Genomic DNA, 23682 nt, shown 5'->3' with positions numbered 1-23682 from the left:
TACTAAAAACATTCCCTTTTTCTTTATCCTAACCCAGGTTTACCTCAGCCGTGCCATTACTGACATTTTGGGTCAGATAAATCTTGGTTGTGGGGGTCATTCTTGTGCATTGTAGGATGGTTACCAGTATCCTTGGCTTCTTCCCACGAGTTGTCAGAAACACCCCCCATCCTCCGTGACAACCAAAAAATCTCTAAATACCCCCGGATGGGCAAAACCACCCCCAATTTTAGAATCTCTGTCAAAAGCTAAGCTAGGGAAAATACCCATTTCTGTTTCTCAATGTATAATTTTATACTGATCATTAAACTTATAGCACAGTAAGATTCACCTTGGAGTGGTGGCAGTTTAGTCACGAAGTAATGTCTGACTCTTTGTGACCCCATGGATTGTAGCCAGCCAGGCTCCTGTCCATGGGATTTCCCAGGCAAGAATACTGCAATGGGCTGCCATTTCCTTCTCCAGGGGATCTTTCTGATCCAGGGATCGAACCCACATCTCCTGCTCAGCAGGCAGATTCTTTACCACTGAGCCACTTGGAAAGCCCCCATTAAACTTGCAGCATATTAAGATTCACCTTATAATTAGAAAATATTTCCATATCCAAGACAGAGGACAAATCCCTTACCAAAAACTTCAAGTGCATTATACATATTATATATATATATATATATATATATATTTAAAATGTGGTTTTTCCAGCTTTATGTAATTTTTCTTTGTCCACAATAGAAACTGCTTCAATTATTCATTTAGACTGTGTAACTTTCCACATAATGTCTCTTCAGCAGAGAGCTAAAGTTAAATTTCAACCATGGGACTTCCCTCTCGGTCCAGTAGTTAAGACTCCATGCTCGCAATACAGGAGGCACGGGTTTGATCCCTAAGATCCCACATGCTACAGGGCGCGACCAAACAAAAAAACAAACCAAAACAACAACAACAGAACACAAATTGGAGGTTAAAGCAAAGTCTCACTCTCTCGAGCAGCCCAGGTTATGAAGCTGACTCAATATGAGTTTAAATAAAACGGGAACTCTCTGTGAGCAAAGACAGTTTTAAAAATATCTTTCTTCCCAAATGGCATACTCCTTTACCTACTGCATTATCAAGGACCTCCAACAAAATATTGCAAAGGAGTGGCGAGAGTGGCCTTGTTTTGCACCTGACCTTAGTGGGAAGGTTTCAAGTTTCTCACCATTATGTATATTAGTTATAGCTTTTTCACAGTCTTTATCATGCTGAGAAAGACCCCACTATTTCAAATCTACTGTTTTTAACCATGAACAGATGTTGGACTTTGACATAGGCTTTTTCTGCACCTATTGAAATAATAATATGATTTACGTTTTCTCAGTCTATAGGTTTTTGAATGCTGAAACAGCCATGCATATTTGGGATAAATCTCACTTGGTTATGGTATTTTTATACTTTTTGTATGTTTTTGGGTTTGACTTTTTAATATTTGGTGAGGAGGGTCCTGTTTTTTATCTTTAATCTGTGTCCGAATCACTCAGGAACACTGCACATATAAATCTTTTAAACATGCAGGGTCTTAAACTAGGCACTCATAAAATACTTACAATTCTCCAATTTCTTTTAATATAGTTCTTGAATGTTACAGAGGCACACACTTTAATAACATTATCCTGGGACTTTTCTAATAATGTTAACAGCAACAATGGGTAGTTCTGATTTCCTTCTACAGATTCAAGAAACTTCTCAGCTGGAAAACAATACCCATGTTAGAAGATATGTTATTAAAACCAAATCTTAAGACTGTATGTATATGTGAACTATGTATATTTCTGACTGAAGCATCAACAAATGGAAAGATTAGGATTGTACATGATGTTACATTAAATTTACATAGTATCTCAGTTTTCAGATCACTTTACCATCCATTAACTCATCTCACAAACCTATGAAGTGGCCTGATCAGATGATCACCTCATGTGAAGGAGAATCTGCTTTTCAGAGACAGTAAGTGACCTTAGGGCAAAAAAGTCATATACCCTGTCTTGTTCCAGAAGGATTATTATGAGTACTATTAGTAATGGTAGTAACATTTCTTTTATAGGACTGTGACTAAGATTAAATTTGTTGATTCATTTTAATGTATATTATTATTAACCATATGGGTCTGATGTTTGACTCCCATCTGTTACGTTGTCACTACTGCCCAGAGAAGTAGGTAGTATTACCCTCACTTTAAGGACAAGGCCACTGAGGTTAAGTAAGCTTGTCAAAGATCACACGGCTAGCGGATTTCATCACTGAAAAAGTTTTAGTCCAGTCCTTATTCTATCCTACTAGCTCTGAGTATTCCTTTCAAACTAAACATTTCTAATATCAGCAATAACCTTATACAAAGATTTTACTCGTATATTTTAAACTCATACTACAGTTAGGGATAATAAATCTCCTGGGTTACAGATCAGACCATGATGATTTATAGCACTTCCAATTTTTCCCTATCTTAAGCTTCTTAAGGCAGCATCCAGTCCAAGGTTTCAATACTTACTGAAAAGGTCAGCGGTTAGCATCTATTATTCTACAATTTAGTATGATTTAACACCTTCTTTCCAAATTAAGTCCCGAGTTTAACTTCCACCCTCAAACCCTCCCTGCTTTGTGTCTACCATGTGTTTCTTGAAAGAAAAAGAATGCTGAACTGAAAAAAATTTTTCAAGAGGGGACACACTATGGTTTACATGGTTTTATAGAAAGCTTTGGTTGCTTCAATATTTGGTTGGTCAATATTTCATATCCGGCAATCCCTGTGAAATGTATGGTTGCAACTCTTATCAGAACATCAATTTATTCCTACATTTTGTCCTGGATTCATAAAACAACAGCACCTCCACCTTACAAAGACACAGTTATTAAAAATAATTTTCATTAAACAGTGTTGGCAGAGGCTTTCTGGGGAAGTCTTAGAACCATTAATTTCCTTTTATCCAAGAATAAATTACTTCTTTAAGCACTAACAGGAAAATCACAATTTTCCCTCACAGAAATCACAAAAGCCTTTCTAGACTAGGATGGATGCATTAACATGTAAATAATAAACAAATAATTCTATTTACTATATATAATATACAACATATTATATACAACATGTATAATATACAACAATATAATATATACTATATATAATATACAACACATATGTGCACACATTCATCTGGGTCTTCATGGAATGCTTCCAAAATCCTCTTTATGAGAATGCACATCAGTAAATTCTGAAGAAGTAGATTAAGAGCATTTCTGGTTAATATGGCTTACAACAAGGATCATTAGCGTACTACCCACAAGACACATGTGGCCCCCAGAAGTAGTTTGTTGGTTTGCGTGTTATTTCAAAAGTTTTTGATGTTAATCACTATCATTTAAAAATGAGAACGCTTCATATAAGTATCCTTATTTTTCAAGCAAAGCTGGAAATCTGATCTTGCAAGACTGGTTTGAATCCCCCCGAGTTAGATGGTTCCAAATATTAATAATATCTGTCCCTTAACCAAGGCAGTTAACCCCGCAGCCTGCCCCCTCACCCCCGGCTTTTACCTTCATGTGCAACTCCTACAGGCATTCAAGTTTGCAATTTTAAGCTTACACTAAATCTCTAATGAAAATTGGTCAAATCTGGGAGGAGGAGAAGGGGAGGAACCCTAGGTCTTAAAATATTAATTAAACCCAACATGGGGATTACCTAGTTTCATTCACTTAATCACTTTTAAGGCAGTTAACTCTTACCTCTATGCTCTGATTATTGTATCTCTAAAACAGGAAGGTGTAGGGATTTTCAGGAAGGTCAATGAACAAAGCATCCTAAACTTACTAGTCCTTTTTATTCCAAAAGGGATAAAAGTTATTTTACTCAAGAAACAAAAACACAACAAACAAAGAAGGAAAAAACCCACTGCCATATGTTATAAATGCAAAATAAACTATGCCTAAGAATTCAAGTGTTAATCTCTTTTTAAAATTTTACAAACAGATTGCACAAAGGTTTCTCTCACCTGTCCTTTAAGAATAAATCAACCACAAGAGAGTATTTATTCACTTTACCTGGACGCCTGATGGCAGGATCAGGATCAAGAGTCTTCTTTAAATATTCTGTTAGTGTTTGCAAATTTGCATCACTGAGCTCCATTGCCATTGAGCCTAAAACAAAAATGAGGTTTGAGTAATTGATCACATGAGGACACAGGGATGTACAGAAGAGAATCATTTTACATTTTGGATGTCCCCCTCTCTGAAAGTCATCTACTTGATATGCTCTGGGTATCACCTATAAGCTTTATTCTTAGCCAAGACAAGGTTCCAGAAGACGGGCTTTTTTGAATCAGTGATGAGACAATTTTGAGATACAGAAGAAAAAACATATCACAAACTAAAGGTTAAAAATATGAATTATTAGATTTTTTTAAAAACCCACAATAAAATAAGGATCCCATTGAGTTCTGAGATTAAAGAAACTAGAGTAAATTCTTTTGTGTACAACATGCAGCCATAGGTATTGACAACACACTATATACTGAGAATTTGCACCTGGGAAGGTAATTTTGGGTTCCTAAGATGACAGCTGCAGTTGTAATTAAAAAGCAACTTTCCACACAAAAGCTAAGTCAAAGCAAAAATAAACAAGCAGAATGACATCAAACTAAAAATGTCTGCGCAGCAAAGCAAACCATCAACAAAATGAAAAGGCAACATACTAAATAGGAGAAAATATTCACAAATCGTATCTGATAAAGAATTAATATCCAAAACATAAAAAAAAAAAAGAAAAAAAAAAACCTCATACAACTCAGAAAAAAAGAGTCCAGCTGAAAAATGGGCAGAGGAACTAAACAGACATTTTCCCAAAGACAATATGAAAAGGTGCTCAACATCACTAAACACAAGGGAATGCAAATCAAAACCACAATGAGATTATCACCCCGTACCTGTTAGAACGACTATAATAAAAAAGACAAGAAATAACAGGCATTTGGCGAGCATGGGGAGAAAAGGAAACCCTGGTACCTGTTGGTGGGAATGTAAACTGGTACAACCACTCTGGAAGTAAGTATGGAGGTTCCTCAAAAAATTAAAAACAGAATTACCACATGCTCCAGCTATTCCACTTCTAGGTATTTATCTGAAGGAAATGAAAATTCTAACTAGAAGAGATACTTGTACTCCCACTGTCTGCTGTTCACTGCAGCGCTATTAACAACAGTCAACACATGGAAGCAACCTAAGCATCCATCGATGGATAACGCAACGTAGTATACACACAGAATGGAGGATTATCCAGCCACACACAAAAAGGGAAACCCCTGCCATTTGTGACAACATAGACGGATCCTAAGGGCAGTATACCAAGTGAAATAAATGATACATAAATACCACAGACTAGAGATCTCTTCGGAGAAGGCAATGGCACCCCACTCCAGTACTCTTGCCTGGAAAATCCTATGGACGGAGGAGCCTGGTGGGCTACAGTCCATGGGCTCGCTAAGAGTCAGACACGACTGAGCGACTTCACTTTCAGTCTTCGCTTTCATGCATTGGAGAAGGAAATGGCAACCCACTCCAGTGTTCTTGCCTGGAGAATCCCAGGGACAGGGAAGCCTGGTTGGGAGGCTGTCTATGGGGTTGCACAGAGTCGGACATGACTGAAGCAACTTAGCAGCAGCAGAGATCTCTTCAAGAAAATCAGAGATACCAAGGGACCATTTCATGCCAAGACGGGCACAATAAAAGACAGAAACGGTATGGACCTAACAGAAGCAGAAAGTATTAAGAACAGGTGACAAGAATACACAAAAGAAGTGTACAGAAAAGATCTTCATGACCCAGATAATCATGATGGTGTGATCACTCACCTAGAGCCAGACATCCTGGAGGGGCCTTAGGAAGCAAAAATACTACGAACAAAACTAGTGGAGGTGATGGAATTCCAGTTGAGCTATTTCAAATCCTAAAAGATGATGCTGTGAAAGTGCTGCACTCAATATGCCAGCAAATTTGGAAAATTCAGCAGTGGCCACAGGACTGGAAAAGGTCAGTTTTCATTCCAATCCCAAAGAAAGGCAATGCCAAAGAACGTTCAAACTACCACACAATTGCACTCATCTCACACGCTAGCAAAATAATGCTCAACATTCTCCAAGCCAGGCTTCAATAGAATATGAACCATCAACTTCCAGATGTTCAAGCTGGATTTAGAAAAGGCAGAGGAACCAGAGATCAAATTGCCAACATCCGCTGGATCATCAAAAAAGCAAAAGAGTTCCAGAGAAACATCTACTTCTGCTTTATTGACTATGCCAAAGGCTCTGACTGTGTGGATCACAACAAACTGTGGAAAATTCTTCAAAAGATAGGAATACCAGACCACCTGACCTGCCTCTTGAGAAATCTGTATGCAGGTCAAGAAGCAAAAGTTAGAACTGGACATGGAACAACAGACTGGTTCCAAATCAGGAAAGGAGTTATGTCAAGGCTGTATATTGTCACCCTGCTTATTTAACTTATATGCAGAGTACATCATGTGAAATGCTGGGCTGGATGAAGCACACACTAAAATCAAGATTGCCAGGAGAAGTATCAATAACCTCAGATACGCAGATGACACCACCTTTATGGCAGAAAGCAAAGAAGAACTAAAGAACCTCTTAGTGAAAGTCAAAGAGAAGAGTGAAAAAGCTGGCTTAAAACACAACATTCAGAAAACTAAGATCATGGCATCTGGTCCATCACTTCATGGCAAATAGATGGGGAAACAGTGGAAACAGTGACAGAATTTATTTTTGTGGGCTCCTAAATCACTGCAGCCATTAAATTAAAAGATGCTTGCTTCTTGGAAGAAAAGCTATGACCAACCTAGACAGCATATTAAAGAGCAGAGACATTACTTTACCAACAAAGGTCTATCAAGTCAAAGCTATGGTTTTTCCAGTAGTCATGTATGGATGTGAGAGTTGGACTATAAAGAAAGCTGAGCACTGAAGAACTGATGCTTTTGAACTGTGGTGTTGGAGAAGACTCTTGAGAGTCCCTTGGACTGCAAGGAGATCCAACTAGTCCATCCTAAAGGAAATCAGTCCTGAATATCCATTGGAAGGAGTGATGTTGAAGCTGAAACTCCAATACTTTGGCCACCTGATGCGAAGAACTGACTCACTGGAAAAGACCCTGATGCTAGCAAAGACTGAAGGCAGAAGAGGATGGCAGAGGATGAGATGGTTGGATGGCATCACTGACGCGATAGACATGAGTTTGAGTAAGCTCCAGGAGTTAGTGATGGACAGGGAAGCCCGGCATGCTACAGTCCATGGGGTCACAAAGAGTTAAGACAGGACTGAACTGAAATACCACATGATCATGTTTCTATGTGGAATCTTAAAAACAAAAATTCATAGATAAAAAGAGCAGATTAGGGAACTTCCTCAGTGGTCCAGTGACTAAGACTCTGCCTACCAATGCAGGGGGCATGGCTTCTATCTGTCCCACATACTGTGGTATGCGGCAAAACAATAACAAAAAAAACAGATTGGTGGGCATGGCAAAACAACAACAAACAGATTGGTTAAAAAAAACAAACAGATTGGTGGTTGACTGCATGGCAGGGGCAAATGGATGAAGGTGGGTAGAAAGGTACAAATCTCCAGTTACAAAATAAATATATAAATCAGGAGGATGTAATGTCCGACACAGAGACTCCAGTTAATAGCAGCGTGCTGTATATTTGAAAGTTATTAGGACAGTAAATCCTAGAAGTTCAGAACAAAAAAGACAAATATATTTGTAATTATGTGTGATGATGAACGTTAATTAACTAGGTTTATTGTGATCATTTCACAATATATACACCATTATGTTGTGCACCTGAAATTAATGTTACATCTTAATTATATCTCAATAAAAAGCAACTTTTCAAATATTTAAAGCTTAAAACTAAATATAAATCACAGAATATGCTATGACTGACCAAAAAAATCCACATCTAATATATTACAAATGATTAATAGGCTTTATAAAGGGCTACAGCTAATGCTGAGGTTGTGAAGAGTACTCCTCCAGAGCCAGAAACCACAGCCTTCTAAGGAGACCAATCTTTGAAGCTATCTGTATTCTCCTCAACATGCTCGTTTTTACCACAAGGGAAGCCAACATGATGGCTGATTTGGTAGACTCCACCACTTATATATATTACTTCCTTTGATACAGGGCAAACCACTCTATGGAGTTCCACTCAACCACACACACAATTCACTGAGAAGCAACTCTTCCTGTTTTTTACACCAAAGGTTTGGAAAATGCTATGCATCATATTCACCCTCTTTTGGAGATGCGCTTTAAAAGCTTCAAGAACCCAGAGCCTGGCCACAGAACCATTTTATTATGGAACACAGGCCGGAAAGCAGTGATTTAATCAATTTATTTCCCGTTCTTTTTTCTGTGTTGAAATGCTGAATCTGTTATGAAAACATGAAAGTTTGCTGTTGCCAAGGAAAACCGTTTACACCAGTATATATGAAATAAAAAAAAAAAAGTCTTTACTACATGCAAATTATTCTACCTTTTGGGATTTACACAAGGCAGCATGTGTGTTTGGGGGATTACAGAAGGTAACTGAACCTATTTTGTTGAGTTTAAATTTTAAATACACTCCTTAATAAATTTGCATTTTACTAACTTTCTTCATGACAGAGTCCCATGCAAGCTGGCACCTGTCAACCTTATCTCTGACCTTCTTGCTGTCCAGCCACCACAGCCTTCTTTCTGTTCCTCAAACCAGACAAAAGTTCTCCCTGACTGTAATAACCCTTCCTTCTAATTTGACATCAGGCATCATCCAGCCCACTGTCAACTCCTCAAAAAAGCCTTCCACAATCATCATCCACCTCATCCCTATTGCACTGTTCACAGCACTTATTCTCATCTGAGGTATCTTTGACTTGTCATCTCTTATTTGTAAGCTCCCTGGGGCAGGGACTTTGTAGGTCTTGCTCACCTCTGTAGCCCAGGACCTTCAACATTGCCTGGCACACAGTATTCACTAAGCATTTGCCGCATGAACTAATGGATAAGCTAATATGTCAGTCAAGCGGCTAAAACATGGATCCAGTCTGGATTGGAGACTATCCTCTGAGCATCAGTTATTAGCAAGCATGACATAATGTAGGAACTCAATTATATCTGTCAGATAAATAGTGACCAACATACTGACATAATTGGTTTCCGTTCATTCAAAAATGCTTCAAAGAAGATGGGAGTTTGAACTTTATCCTGTATATTGTTCATACTTGCCAGTGCTTATTTCGGGGGTCAGGACTCACTGTCTCCTCCACCTAGACGGCTCTGCCCCTGGAGAGCTTTGTAGTTCACTCCCTGCTTCATTCAGGTCTCTTTTCAAATGTCACTTCTGTTTTGAGCTGCTGTCCTGGACCATCCTATCTAAAACAGCACCCAGCTCAGTCACTCTCCATTCTCTGGTTCTGCTTTTCCAATTTTATCAGGCCTATAAACTGCTTTCTTGTTTACTATGCTTTCCCCTCCATTAGACTGTCAGCAACATGGGAGCAAGGACTTTGTGTTTTGTTCACTGCACTCTCCCTCGATTCTTAAAACAGTGAAGAGCGCCTACTGTGTATTTGTGCCCTATTTTCAAAAGCTACATACCCTTTATTGATCTTTTTTCCCCCATCAAAAAGCAGTCATGCTTCGCATTTATTCAGTTAATTGCCTGTGAGACAGAAGGGCTGGAGCCAACCGACTCTAGGAGACACGAAAGTGACCCCCACAAAACGGCGAAGCTGAAGGGCCAGGTTAAAAAAAAGTGTATGGCGGGAAACTGTGTGTGTGCAGTGGTGGTGGTGCTGGTGGAGGAGTATAAGCACGCATGCTACAACCCCCAAAAGGTAAAATACTTTATAAATCTTATATTTTTAATGTTAAGGGACTAAACGTTTGTCCAAAAATCCCTTTTCTGTCTCCTCAGTGACAGTGTCTATAAACCCAAATTGTAAGCTTAAGTCCTGATTTGTGAAAATATGACACATCAGGTAATTTTAGAGAATACTCCAGAGGCAGCAAGATTAAGGTCTAGTTATCTTTATTTGCCAGAGGTGGAGGTACACTGACATTCTGAAATATGTGCAATATATAAATGTAAAAAGCATTACTGACTTTAAAGACAAACTAGAAATGAAAAAATTCACTCTTCTGCCTTTAAATGAAGGCTGATACTTTACTTCTCCACTGAGCTATTTTTGGAAATCTCTACCCAAAAATACATGAAAAACATGTACCACAATGGGCTTCCCTGGTGGCTCAGCTGGTAAAGAATCTGCCTGCAATGCAGGAGACCTGGGTTCAATCCCTGGGTTGAGAAGATCCCCTGAAGAAGGGAACAGCTACCCACTCCAGTACTCTGGCCTGGAGAATTCCATGGACTCTACAGTCCACGGGGTTGCAAAGAGTTGGACACAAATGAGTGACTTTTGCTTTATGTACCACAATAAATCAATTATGCCAGACTTTTTGTTGAAAGACTGGCTGGACCTAAGTCTAGCCTCTTCTCAAAGGTCCTCAATTACAGATGAAGACATTTGGAATAAAAGCTTTGCTTTCCAAGGCCACCACACAGAAATCTGTGACATAAGTTGACCCAAGATGTATGCCTTTTCCTTAAGATATTTCCTCTGCATTAGAGAACCACTCCAGAGGCCCTACATCTGGGGGAAGGGAGAGAGATCCAATAAATGAAAACCATCTGGCACACACACATTAAGAACACACTGCAGCACCTCAGTCCACCTTCTGCTTTCTCATCACAGGAACGTACCACTGAGATGCAGAGCCAAACTTTTTACATTGTCTACAAAGCCCAATGTGATCTGACCTCCAGACACCTGTTCCTTCACATACTACTCTGTGAAAGCTAGATTTTCCTCGAACCCTTTGTACTTTCTATTCGCTCTGCCTGGAATGTTCTGTTCCCTCATCTTTCCATAGCTGGTCTCAGCTCAAATGCCACCTCCTCAGAGAAGTCGCCTTCATCTGTCATTTGTCTGGAATTATTTAAGCCATTTATTTGTAACCTTGTCTCTTTCCCCCTCTAGAATATAGGCTCCCCAAGGGAAGGAACTCTGTCCATTTTGTTTGAGACAAAAGAAGATAAATTTCACTGTATTCAAAGAGATTAAGTGGATTAAATGAAGTTATTTACCAAGTTATTAAATGAATAAAGGAACAAATTAATACCAAAGGTACAGCACTGCCCCCAAACCTATCTAATACTGTACAGAAAATGGTTCTCCTCTATCCTAGCTCTCATAGCAAAAATCAAAGTAAACAGAGGGGAATAAAGAATTCCCCTGCACTGGTGTAAAGAAATGAAAGATATAGGGTCTTAAGAAGTAAGAGGCTGGGTAGATCTAGTCCCACGAATTATGTGAAAAATGCAGACACACAAAAAAGGGCCACAATCTTCACTGTGGTGGTCCAAGAGGAGACGAAAAAGAGCACTGGCAGGATCCAAAAGTAAAAAGTCCCTTTTCATGCATGACTCTTCCGAGGAATAATACTTGTGCATCTACCATGTGGCAAGCACTGGCCATCTGCTTACAGCAGCAACAAGACAGGTAAGGTATCAGCCTTTGAAATTTGAAAAAGACAATAACCAAGTAAACTATTAGTGATTCTAGAACATGATAAAAAAAAACTATGAAGTAAATAAAACTAGAGTGATATGATCAGTTGAAAGAGATCCTTTGAAAGGTTGGTCAAAAAGAGGCGTAACGTGAGTGAAACCTGAAGGACAGGGAACCAGCCTTGCAAAGATCTGCTGTTGGCATGTCCAAGCAAACGAAAGGCGCGTCCGAACGCTTTCTGGAGGACATGCGCTCGGAACACGTAATAAAAAGAAAACGTAAGCAGCGTGGCTACAGTGGTCAAGGAGAAGAGGTGGGTGGGAGAGGTGGACAACGGTCACCCCAGATGGGGCTTGGTAAACCAGGGTAGTAACTCAGGGGACCCGCAGCCACTTTATGAGGTAAATGTTTTCAACCCCGCTTTTCCAGATGAGGAAGTGGAGACTCGGAGAGATGAAGTGGCCAGCCCTAAGGAGGGGTTAAATCTGAAAACGAATCCAGGCCTTCTCGTTCCTAAGCTGAATCCCAAAGCTCCGAACATTGTAGGTGTTCCCTCAAGAGGTGGACCCTGGTAACCCGACAGGTGCACGGACCTCCTCGGGGACACAGACCACAGTCTAACCCTCACGAGCAACTCAGCAAAGTGAGATCACCGGGCCCGTTTCACAGCCGCGGAGACCAAAGCCCTCGGCGGTGTGCCGCTCCGCCACCACCGCCGCCGCCCTAACGGGAAAGGGAGGCCCAGGATAGCAGCGGCGGCCGGGGCGGCGGCTCGTACGCCCGCTCCGCAGCCGGCCAGGCCCCGCAGCCGCACTCGCCTCACGATGCGGGCGGCCGGGTGCGCCGAGAACGGACGCACGGGTGCGACCAATGAGAGCAGGCCGCCCCGAGAGCGCGGCCAATCAGCGCGGCGCTAAGGAGGAAGAGGCGGGCGCTCGCGCCGCACGGGCCAGGCCTAGCCCGGGCCGTCCTCGCTCCTCACAGGCCCAGGCGGGGGTGGGGTTGCTTACCCGAGCCTGCACCTCAGACCTGGGATGCCGCCAGGACAGGCGAGACGCGAAAGCGAAGCCCCTGCCCCCGGACGCTTCCCCAGACATGGGCCAATGTTCCGCTCTCGCCCGGAGGTGCGGTCCTGGCTTCCCAACGTTCGGAAGCGCAAGGAGCGCTTCCACCCTCCCCCAGCCGGGTCCCGAGAAGCCCCGACACTAGGCCGTGCAGGCCTGCGCCTCACCTCGTGGGGACGCGGGAACGGAGAAGGGAAGCCCAGTCACGGACCGTAGCCGGCACTCTCCACTCCTACCGCCACTCCACACCTCACATTCAAACCCCGGCAAAATGGCGCGGCAGGGAGGCTGCGGCCGGGGCGCATGCGTACAAGGGGCCGAGTAAGGGGCGGGGCCAAGGGCGCTCGGCTCCACCCAGATTCCAATCACCAATCACGGCCCCGCTCTGAGGGGGCTGACGTCATGCGCGGCAATGGTCTTTGACCGCGCTAGTGGGCATCCCTCTCGCGGTTCTGAGAAGGGCACACATGAGGCGCGTGTCCGCTGAATTGTGCCCTCTTTTGATGTCAGGGCTAGAGTCAGGCATCTAGTGGGTCTTATACAACTATCGAAGGAACTGTCCAAAGTCATGGCCAAAGCATCTCCGATAGAAGAGAACTTTTCTGCCCCTCGTGGAGCTTGTTTTAAAGAGAGGAAAGGAATAAACAAGATCTTTTCAGATTTGATAAGTGCTGTGAGAAGATTGAAAGACAGTGATACGGCAGGCAGTGACGTAGATTGTCAAGGGGATGGCCAGAGGAGATCTCTAAACAAGTGACCTGAAGTTCAACAAGAAGACAGCTATGGATTAGCCTGCAGAGCTTTCCAGGAAGAGGGGATGCTAATAGCAAACGCTCTGAGACAGGACCCGGCTACACTGGGGCTTAAAAAATAAAGTGGAGCATGACAGGAGGAGTTAGATCTGCAGGGGCTAGATGATGTAGGCCTATATTGCATGGAACATACACTAAAACAAAACAAAAACTGTCTATCTGAAATTCACATAGAACCAGGTGTCCAATATTTTATTTGGTGGTCCTATCTCCATTATATTTTCTTCACAGCATTTATCACTCCTTGCAATTAATTGTCTCTTTTTTCAACTGTCCCCCAACTGTATACCTAAGGACTCTGTTCAAACAAGGGCATTCTCTTTACAGCTGTATCCCAGCACCTAACACAAGGTAACTTCAATAAATATTTGCTGAATGTTGAATTAAATGCCGTATATAAATAGGTGAAGTCCATTGCGAAAGGTGTACATTATTAGAACACTGGTGGAAAAGATGTATTTCTACCATTGCAGCAGTAGTACAAGCAATCATCTTGGTCATACTAGTTCGCTTTTCTGGACATTTTCCTCTAGTACGGGTGAGAGCAACCCTGGTGACTTAACAGTTTTTCATCCCTGAACGCCAATCAGGAAGGAAGCTGGCTGGCATCTTGTGTCTGTCTAGCATGATTACCAGGTTTTGTAGGAAGCCCCACACTTCCCAGGTGGCGCTAATAGTAAAGAACCTGCCTGCCAATGCTGGAGACTCAGGTTCAATCCCTGAGTCAGGAAGATCCCCTGGAGAAGGGCATGGCAATCCACTCCAGTCTTCTTCCTGAAGAATCCCATGGTCAGAGGAGCCTCGTGGGCTATACAGTCCATGGGGGTCACAAAGAGTCGGTCACAACTGGGGTGACTTAGCACACACATAGGAAGCCCGCAGGCTGTGCCACTTTTATTAAGTCTGTGGAAGTGGCTCCAGCAGGGCCATCTCCCCTCGCCCTTAGCAGCCAGAGGAACCATGCAGGTGAGGGCCATGGAAAGGCTTGTCCTCCCTCTCTACTCTCTGTGGGGCCCAGGTGACCCGTGAAAATTCCCTGGGAATTCTCATCCTGCTCGCTCACCACACGCACACACTCTTAGGTTTGCTACAACTGCTGCTGTGTTGAAAACCAAAGAAAACAGTTCAGCCATTTTCAGGAGCAAGAAGTCAGTACGCATGTAGTCGTCTTTCTTTCCGAATCCTGATAAAATAGTACATACATTATATGTATACTCTATGGAAAGACTTTCTGAAAGTGGAAGACACTTCCATTTGATTTGGATTCAGAAAAGCATGGACACATCTGACTGTGCTTGGAAAACAAGTCTAAGTTTGATTTTGTCTCACTTTTAAAAAGTCCAGTTGAGATCCAGAAGAGTGTTGATATCTAAAGTTGAGACAGGTCTGATTGCTTCTTACCTTTTATTTTATTGATTATATTTTTAATGTTAGCATCTTTTTTCTTTTGGTGTGCTGCATGGCATGTGGGATCTTAGTTCCCCCGCCAGGGACTGCACCTGTGCCCCCTGCAGTGGAAGAGGGGAGTCAACCACTGTGCCACCAGGGAAATCTCTCTCACTTTTTTTTTAACGAAGGCAACTTCCTTTCTTGGGCACAGGGTGGAATATTCACATGGTACAAATAGCCTTTGGTCTTTCACTAACTAGGATATTGTTGTTTACTCGCTAAGTCATGTCCGACTTTTGCGACCCCATGGACTGCAGTCCTCCAGGCTCCTCTGTCCATGGGATTTTCCTGACAAGAATACTGGAGTGCATTGCCATTTCCTTCTCCAGGGGAGCTTCCTGGCCCAGGGATGGAACCCACATATCCTGTACTGCAGGTGGATTCTTTACCACTGAGGCACAAGGGAAGCCCAGGTAGAACATTCTGTTCAGTTCAGTTACTCAGTCGTGTCCGACTTTTTTTGACCCCATGGACTGCAGCACGCCAGGCCTCCCTGTCCATCACCAACTCCCGGACTTTACTCAAACTCATGTCCATTGATTCGGTGATGCCATCCAACCATCTCGTCCTCTGTTGTCCCCTTCTCCTCTTGCCTTCAATCTTTCCCAGCATCAGAATCTTTTCCAATGAGTCAGTTCTTCACATCAGGTGGCCAAAATATTGGAGTTTCAGTTTCAGCATCAGTCCTTCCAATGAATATTTAGGACTGATTTCCTTTAGGATGGACTGGTTGGATGTCCTTGCAGTCCAAGGGACTCTCAAGAGTTTTCTCCAACACCACAGTTCAAAAGCATCAATTCTTTGGCACTCAGCTTTCTTTACAGTCCAACTCTCACATCCATACATGGCTCCTGGAAAAACCATAGCTTTGACTAGATGGACCTTTGTTGATAATGTCTCTGCTTTTTAATATGCTGTCTAGGTTGGTCATAACTTTTCTTCCAAGGAGCAAGCGCCTTTTAATTTCATGGCTGCAGTTACCATCTGCAGTGATTTTGGAGCTCAAAAAATAAAGTCTGTCACTATTTCCCCATCTATTTGCCATGAAGTGATGGACCAGATGCCATGATCTTAGTTTTCTGAATGTTGAGCTTTAAGCCAACTTTTTCACTCTCCTCTTTTCACTTTCATCAAGAGGCTCTTTAGTTCTTTGCTTTCTGCCATAAGAGTGGTGTCATCTGCATATCTGAGGTTATTGATACTTCTCCTGGCAATCTTGATTCCAGGCTGTGCTTCCTCTAGCCCAGCGTTTCTCATGATGTACTCTGCATATAAGTTAAATAGGTAGGGTGACAACATACAGCCTTGACGTACTCCTTTTCCTATTTGGAACCAGTCTGTTGTTCCATGCCCAGTTCTGACTGTTGCTTCCTGATCTGCACACAGATTTCTCAAGAGGCAGGTCAGGTGGTCTGATATTCCCATCTCTTTAAGAATTTTCCAGAGTTTGTTGTGGTCCACACAATCAAAGGCTTTGGCATAGTCAATAAAGCAGAAATAGATGTTTCTCTGGAACTCTCTTGCTTTTTCGATGATCCAACGGATATTGGCAATTTGATCTCTGGTTCCTCTGTCTTGTCTAAATCCCGCTTGAACATCTGGAAGTTCACGGTTCATGTACTGTTGAAGCCTGGCTTGGAGAATTTTGAGCATTACTTTACTAGCGCGTGAGATGAGTGTAATTGTGCAGTAGTTTGAGCATTCTTTGGCATTGCCTTTCTTTGGAATGAAAACTGACCTTTTCCAGTCCTGTGGCCACAGTAGGACATTAGCTGTAGGTACTTTATTGAATATTTAAGTTCTTTATTTCTTATTTTTAAATATTCTTTATCAATGTTCTCTGAATGGTATACGAGTCTCCCATCGTGATTCTGGCTTTGTCAGTGTTAAATGGTACGTCAGTCAGCTTCTGATTTATATTTTGAAGCTATTAGGTCAATACAGGGTTCCTGCTGTTTCTTCTTGATGATGTCTACCATCTTATAATGTGAAATATTCCTCTTTGACCCTTTCAGAGCTTTCCTCTTCCAATTCAGTCTTGTCTGATATCAACACTGTTGGACCTGCTTTCTTTCTGCAAGAGTTTCCTGGGTCTTCTCCTCCCCGTTTTATTGAAGTATAATGGACATCCTTTTCAGCCTCTCTTTGTTGCCAGAATTCTTTCATCCTTTTGTATATCATAGTAGTTAAGAGCGTGAACTTGAGCCAGACTACCCAGGTTCAGACCCCAATGCCATCTGTGTAACACTGGGTAAGTTACTTATAACTTGGTTGCCTAATCTCTAAAACAGGGGTAATAATATGATTCTTCCTCTTACGGTGGTTGTAAAGATAAAGAATGATATGTATGAAGAAATGATAAGTATGAAAAAATGATATGTATGAGGCCCATGAAAAAGCAACTGGGAAACAGTACCCAACAGTGTTAGCTGTTATGACCATTTCTTATGACCAGTTGAAGTGTATTTTTTTTTCAAATATCATACCACATCCCTTGGTGTGCTGCAGTCCATGGCGTCGTGAAGAGTCCAACACGACTTGACGACTGAACAACAACAGCAACCACGTCCCTTATATGTGGAATCTAAGAAGAAATGATACACATGAGCTTACTTACAAAATAGAGATTCACAGACTTAGAAGATGAATTTATGGTTGCTGGAGGTAGGGAAGGGATATTAATAGTTAGGGAGTTTGCGAAGGTCATGTACCCACTGCTATATTCAAAATGGATACCATCAACAAGGACCTATTGTATAGCACAGGGAACTCGACTGGATGGTATGTGGCAGCTTGGATGGGTGGGGGTTTGGGGAGAATGGATACATACACATGTACAGCTGAGTCCCTTCACTGTTCACCTGAAACCGTCACAACATTGTTAATCGGCTACACTCCAATCAAAATAAAAAGTTTAAAGTTTGAAAAAAAAAAGATGTTTTTTGATGTGGACCATTTTAAAAGTGTTTATTGAATTTATTACAATATCGCTTCTGTTTTATGTTTTTTTTTGACTGAGAGGCATGTGGGATCTTATCTCTGACCAGGGATTGAACCTGCATCCCCTGCTTTGGAAGGTGAAGTCTTAACCACTGGGTGCCAGGGAAGTCCCGGGAGAGTATTCGTGACGCCCTCCCATTGTCCCCGCCCTCGGCTTTTCTCAGGTGGTGCTGCTTTAGACCTGGGCAAGCCTTTGGACCCTTCCCTTGGCCCCTGTATTTTAGAGGCTCCACAATGGCCTTCCTCCAACCACTCCCTGTTCACGGACCAAGTGCGGGAGCTTCTGTGCTCCCCCAGAACCTGTGCCATTCCCTTTCAGGTCATGTTCCAGTCGCCCAACACCCTGGAAGTCCCCAGCCTTAGGCCCTGAGTCCTTTTCCAAGATCTGTAGAAATCTCTTGCCTGGGTCAGTTCTGAGAGCAAATGTACAGCCAATGGGAGTGCCCCAAAGCTGGAAGTGTGACAGAGGCAAACGAGTTCGCAGCGGGTTTGGACGGAGCTGAGTATCTATACACAAGTTCAAAGCCCTGCGGTGCTGCCTGTGGCCTGAGGAGGAGACAGGGTGCAGGACAAAGGCCAGTTCTCCCTGCCCTGCTCTGTTCTGGCATGGAACGCTGGGGAGCCTGAAAATGCAACTTTTGAACCGAGACTTGCAGGTATTATAAAAGTATTTATGGAGGAAGTAGGTTCAGTTCAGTTCATTTGCTCAGTCGTGCCCAACTCTTTGCAACCCCACGGACTGCAGCATGCCAGGCTTCCCTGCCCATCACCAACTCCCAGAGCCTATTCAAACTCATGTCCATCAAGTCGGTGATGCCATCCAACCATCTCATCCTCTCTTGTCCCCTTCTCCTCCTGCCTTCAATCTTTCCCAGCATCAACAAAGGAGGTTAGGATGAGTTTTATTTGAAAGCTCATACCTTGATATTTGACTTTGAAATATTTAGACTCACTGCATGTGTGTAGTCAAAGCTATGGTTTTTCCAGTAGTCATGTATAGATGTGAGAGTTGGACCATAAAGAAGGCTGGGTGAGTGAAGTCACTCAGTCGTGTCTGACTCTTTGCGACCCCAGCCCACCAGGTTTCTACGTCCATAGGATTCTCCAGGCAAGAATACTGGAGTGGGTTGCCATTTCCTTCTCCAGGGGATCTTCCCGACCCAGGGATCGAACCCACGTCTCCCGCATTGCAGGCAGATGCTTTAACCTCCAAGCCACCAGGGAAGCATATAAAGAAGGCTGAGCGCCCAAGAATTGATGCTTTTGAACTGTAGTGCTGGAGAAGACTCTGAGAATCCCTTGGACAGCAAGAAAATAAAATCAGTCAATGCTAAAGGAAATCAACCCTGAATATTCATTGGAAGGACTGATCCTGAAGCTGAAGGTCCAATACTTTGGCCACCTGATGCGAAGAGCTGACTCACTGGTAAAGTAAAGGACCCTGATGCTGGGAAAAATTGAGGGCAATAGGGGACGACAGAGGATGAGATGGTTGGATGGCATCACCGACTCGATAGACTTGAGTTTGAGTGAACTCCAGGAGACACTGAAAGACAGGGAAGCCTGGCGTGCTGCAGTCCATGCGGTTGCAGAGTAGGACGTGACAGGGCCAACTGCATGAGGCCGTGGTGGTTGTATTTCTGGCCCAGAGCCACCAGATGTCAGTAGTGGGCTATGTGCGCCCTCCCGAGCCACTGCCCCAGGGAGCTATATTCATTCAGTTGCTCTCCAGCCCCGGGTTGGGAAGATCCCCTGGAGAAGGGAAAGGCGACCCACTCCAGTACTCTGGCCTGGAGAATTCCATGGATTGTATAGTCCATGGGGTCGCAAAGAGTTGGACACCACTGAGCAACTTTCACTTCACTTTCCAACGCATTAAATAGCCTTTCCCTTGTGTGAGATCCCTGTTCAGGGAAGGCCTGAAGGGAACACCAAGACTGCAGGTGGAGGGAAATCTCTGCTATGCAGTATGGCCAAAAAAAAAAGGGGTGGGTGGGTGGGATGAATGGAGGTGAGGGATGCAGACAGGGACTAGGTAGGCAAACAGGAGGTGAGGTTTGTTCTTTTTTTTCCAAGAAGTTAGCTTTTGAGTTGGAATCCAGGAGGAGGAACTAGCCATTAAGTTCAGAGAAAACACATCCAGGAAGAGAAATAGCAGGACCAAAGGCTCGGAGGCAGGAGCAAGTGTGGAACTCTAAAGAAGTCACAAATTTGTGCCTTTAAGGAAAAAAATTGAAGTGTAGAGGCTTCCTTGGTGGCTCACTGGTAAAGAATCTGCCTGCAATGTGAGAGACCTGGGTTCTATCCCTCGGTTGGGAAGATCCCCTCGAGAAGGGAAAGACTACCCATTCCAGTATTCTGGCCTGGAGAATTCCATGGGCTGTACAGTCCAAGGAGTTGCAAAGAGTCGGACACGACTGAGCGACTCTCACTTTCACTTTCATATTTGATTTACAGTGTTGTGTTAGCTTCAGGTGTACAGCAAAGTGATTTATGTATATATATATATTTTTTCAGATTCTCTTCCATTGTAAGTAATTACAAGATATTGAATATAGTTCCCTGTGCTATACAGTAGGTCCTTTTTTTGTTTGTTTTGTTTTGTTTTTGCTGCAAAAAGCTTTATTGTTTCCATTTGGTCCAAGGCTTGAGAGAGGGCTCCAGGGTGTTAAAAAGCTGCCTAGTGGCTGCAGAGAGGGGCTTCAGGCAGCCCTGATGTTAGGTGGGTTCTTCAATGGCCACTGGTCTCCAGAAGCTCCTAGTCGTGCTTGAGGGTGAGCCTTTCGAAGAGATACTCGCCCAACCCAGCCTGGGGGCCAGCCAGCCTGCGGAGGTTGGTCAGGTGGTCACCCATCTTCTTGATGAGTTTCACTTCCTCATCTAGGAAGTGGTTCTCCAGGAAGTCACAGATGTGGGGGTCTCCGCGGGCAGAAGCCAGGCCATGCAGATCCAACAGGGCTTGACTCAGGTTCTTCTCTACGAGAAGGGCGGCTTCCATAGCGTCCTGGGTTTTACCCCACTCATCTTGAGATGGCTTCTGTACGTCCAGGAAGAGGGCGCGGCCGCCATACTGGTTTTGCAGTTTCAAGAGTCACTCTGCGCCCTCGTGCTTCTCCTTGGCCAATTCGCGGAAAAAGTGACCCACACCCTCCAGGGCCACATCGTCGCGGTCGAAATAGAAGCCCAGACAGAGGGAAGTGTAGGAGGCCCGCAGTTGCATGTTAACCAGGTGGTTGACAGCCGCCTCCACCTCGGTAGAATAATTCCCACGAATCTGGGAGCTCATGATTGGTCGGTAATAATAAGGAGTTAAAAAATGGTGGCTGGTCCCGGTGATCGCGGACAGCTCAGTGGCTGACTCCGGAAGTTGCGACTGGAAAAAAGGTTGGACGGTGGTCGGAGGCTGGAGCAAGGGGCATCCCTGGGTCTGTTCCGTCCAAGCACTGTTGAAGCAAGAGACAGATCCACGGGGCCAACAAGCACACTTCCTATACAGTAGGTCCTTGTTGTTTAATGTTTTATATACAGTAATGTGTATATGTTAATCCCAAACTCCTAAATTATCCCTTCTTCCCCTTTCCTTTCCCTTTGATAACTCTAAGTTTATTACTTCATTTAGGATGATAATCTCTAGGTTCATCCATGTTGCTGCAAATGGCATTATATCATTCTTTTTAATGGCTAATATTCCTGTGTGTGTGTGTGTATGTGTATACCACACCTTCTTTACCCAGCTTCCCCAGTGGCTCAGTAGTAAAAGAATCCACCTGCAGGAGACACTCAGGGGACCCAGGTTTAATCCCTGGGTTGGAAGGAATTGGAGAAGGAAATGGCAACCTGCTCCAGTATTCTTGCTTGGGAAATCTCCTGGACAGAGGAGCCTGCTAGGCTACAGTCCGTGGGGTTTCAAAGAGTCAGACCCGACTGAGCGACTAAACAACAAACAAACAACATACCACATCTTCTTTATCCATTCAACTGTTGACACTTAGGTTGCTTCCATGTCTTGGCTATTACAGATCATGCTGCTATGATCATTGGGGTGCATGTATCTTTTTGAATGAGAATTTTTGTCTTTTCTGGATATATGCCCAGGAGTGGGACTGCTGGATGGTGTGGTAATTCTGTCTTTAGTTTTTTAAAGGAACCTCAATACTGTTCTCCACACCCTCTCCAGCATTTATGAACTGGTGACTTTTAAAGGTGTGTATTAAAGTGGAAAAATGAAGGCACAAACCACGAGGGCTTACTGGCCCAGCCTTGGCATCTGCTCACTTCCTCTCATATTTTCTCAGCTAGTCGCTATTTCTTTCCTTGACTTCTGAATGTCTGTGCTAGTCAGGAAAGGGTCTGAAGGTACAACCCTGCAAAGGCAGTATAAGAGATCTGATAACAATGATTTCCAACTCAGGTGTTTGTAATACCCAAGCAGTTCAACTTACAAACAGGATCCTGAGAGACCAGGACTGTGTTCTGTTGCATGCCCTGCTGGGCTTCCCACCTCACCCCAGAACGGGCACAGTGGGTAGTGTGTGTGCTCTGAAGACAGAGTCTGGGCCAGAGTCCCAGCTCCGCCGCGTTCCTGCTGTGCGATCCAGCCTCACTGAGCCTCCGTGTCCTCATCTAATGCTGCTACCCCCTAAGGGCAGAAAGTTCACACAACAAATCCTTCTGAAAAAAAGTTCTTCCTTCCAGCTTCCATGATCTGACCACTGGCCTCTCCTACACAGCTTTTTTTTTTCTCAGAAACCCATGAACTCTGGAGAAGGAAATCAATATGCCATTATTTAAGCCCAAATTTACTCAAGCTAAGAAGTTTATTAGAACACCTGAGTATTTCCTGGACATAACTCAACAAATTCTTTAAGCAAATGTGAATTAGGTTAAAGGACAGGAAGCTATAGAAGCGTCATGTGAAGATTAGGAGTCTCTGCTGCTGTTGCTGCTAAGTCACTTCAGTCGTGTCCGACTCTGTGCGACCCCATAGACAGCAGCCCACCAGGCTTCCCCATCCCTGGGATTCTCCAGGCAAGAACACTGGGAAAGATGAAAATTGACTATGACATAAAATTATCCTCAAAAGCTCAATCTTCAGTTGAATACCAGATAAGGTTGGCTTGTGTCTGGAAAGAGGCATTAAAAAAAAGTACTAAAATCATTTTTTCCAGAATCCTTACAGAGTGCTCATCCCTTCTCCTCTCGCTGTTGGTATGCAACTGCATTTACTAAGCTGGACGTTCCTAAGATGTGACACAAATCACTAACCCAAGGACAATTTAGATTTCTTTTCATTTTCTTGGGCTCCAAAATTACTGCAGATGGTGATTACAGCCACGAAATTAAAAGATGCCTGCTCCTTGGAAGAAAAGCTATGACCAACCTAGACAATGTATTAAAAAGTAGAGACATCACTTTGCCAGCAAAGGTCCGCATAGTCAAAGCTATGGTTTTTCCAGTAGTCATGTACCGGTATGAGTTGCCCCATAAAGAAGGCTGAGCACCAAAGAATTGATGCTTTCGAACTGTGGTCCTGGAGAAGACTCTTCAGAACCCCTCGGACAGCAAGGAGATCAAATCAGTCAGTCCTAAAGGAAATCAACCCTGAATACTCATTGGAAGGACTGATGCTGAAGCTGAAGCTCCAATACTTCAGCCACCTGATGTGAAGAGCTGTCTAATTGGAAAAGACCCTGATGCTGGGGAAGA

General features: G+C 43.4%; 1 protein-coding gene and 1 pseudogene across 1 annotated transcript in view; both read right to left on the bottom strand.

The window, feature by feature from the left end:
- CSE1L (chromosome segregation 1 like) overlaps positions 1-13039 on the bottom strand; it is a 35113-nt gene extending 22074 nt beyond the window's left edge. Inside the window, exons 1-3 of the mRNA XM_019972548.2 lie at positions 12883-13039; positions 4072-4167; positions 1584-1726 (exon numbers count right to left, since the gene is read on the bottom strand). Of these exons, the coding sequence (XP_019828107.2) occupies positions 1584-1726; positions 4072-4162 (234 nt within the window). The 5' untranslated portion in view covers positions 4163-4167; positions 12883-13039. The remainder of the gene's footprint in view (positions 1-1583; positions 1727-4071; positions 4168-12882) is intronic.
- Positions 13040-20610: 7571 nt separating this feature from the next.
- Positions 20611-21344, bottom strand: LOC109567771 (ferritin light chain pseudogene; annotated as a pseudogene).
- Between the last annotated feature and the right edge of the window lie 2338 nt (positions 21345-23682).

This window comes from Bos indicus, chromosome 13, assembly GCF_029378745.1.
Source record: "Bos indicus isolate NIAB-ARS_2022 breed Sahiwal x Tharparkar chromosome 13, NIAB-ARS_B.indTharparkar_mat_pri_1.0, whole genome shotgun sequence".
NCBI classification, from domain to species: domain Eukaryota; kingdom Metazoa; phylum Chordata; class Mammalia; order Artiodactyla; family Bovidae; genus Bos; species Bos indicus.
This window is presented reverse-complemented; position numbering and strand designations above follow the sequence as displayed.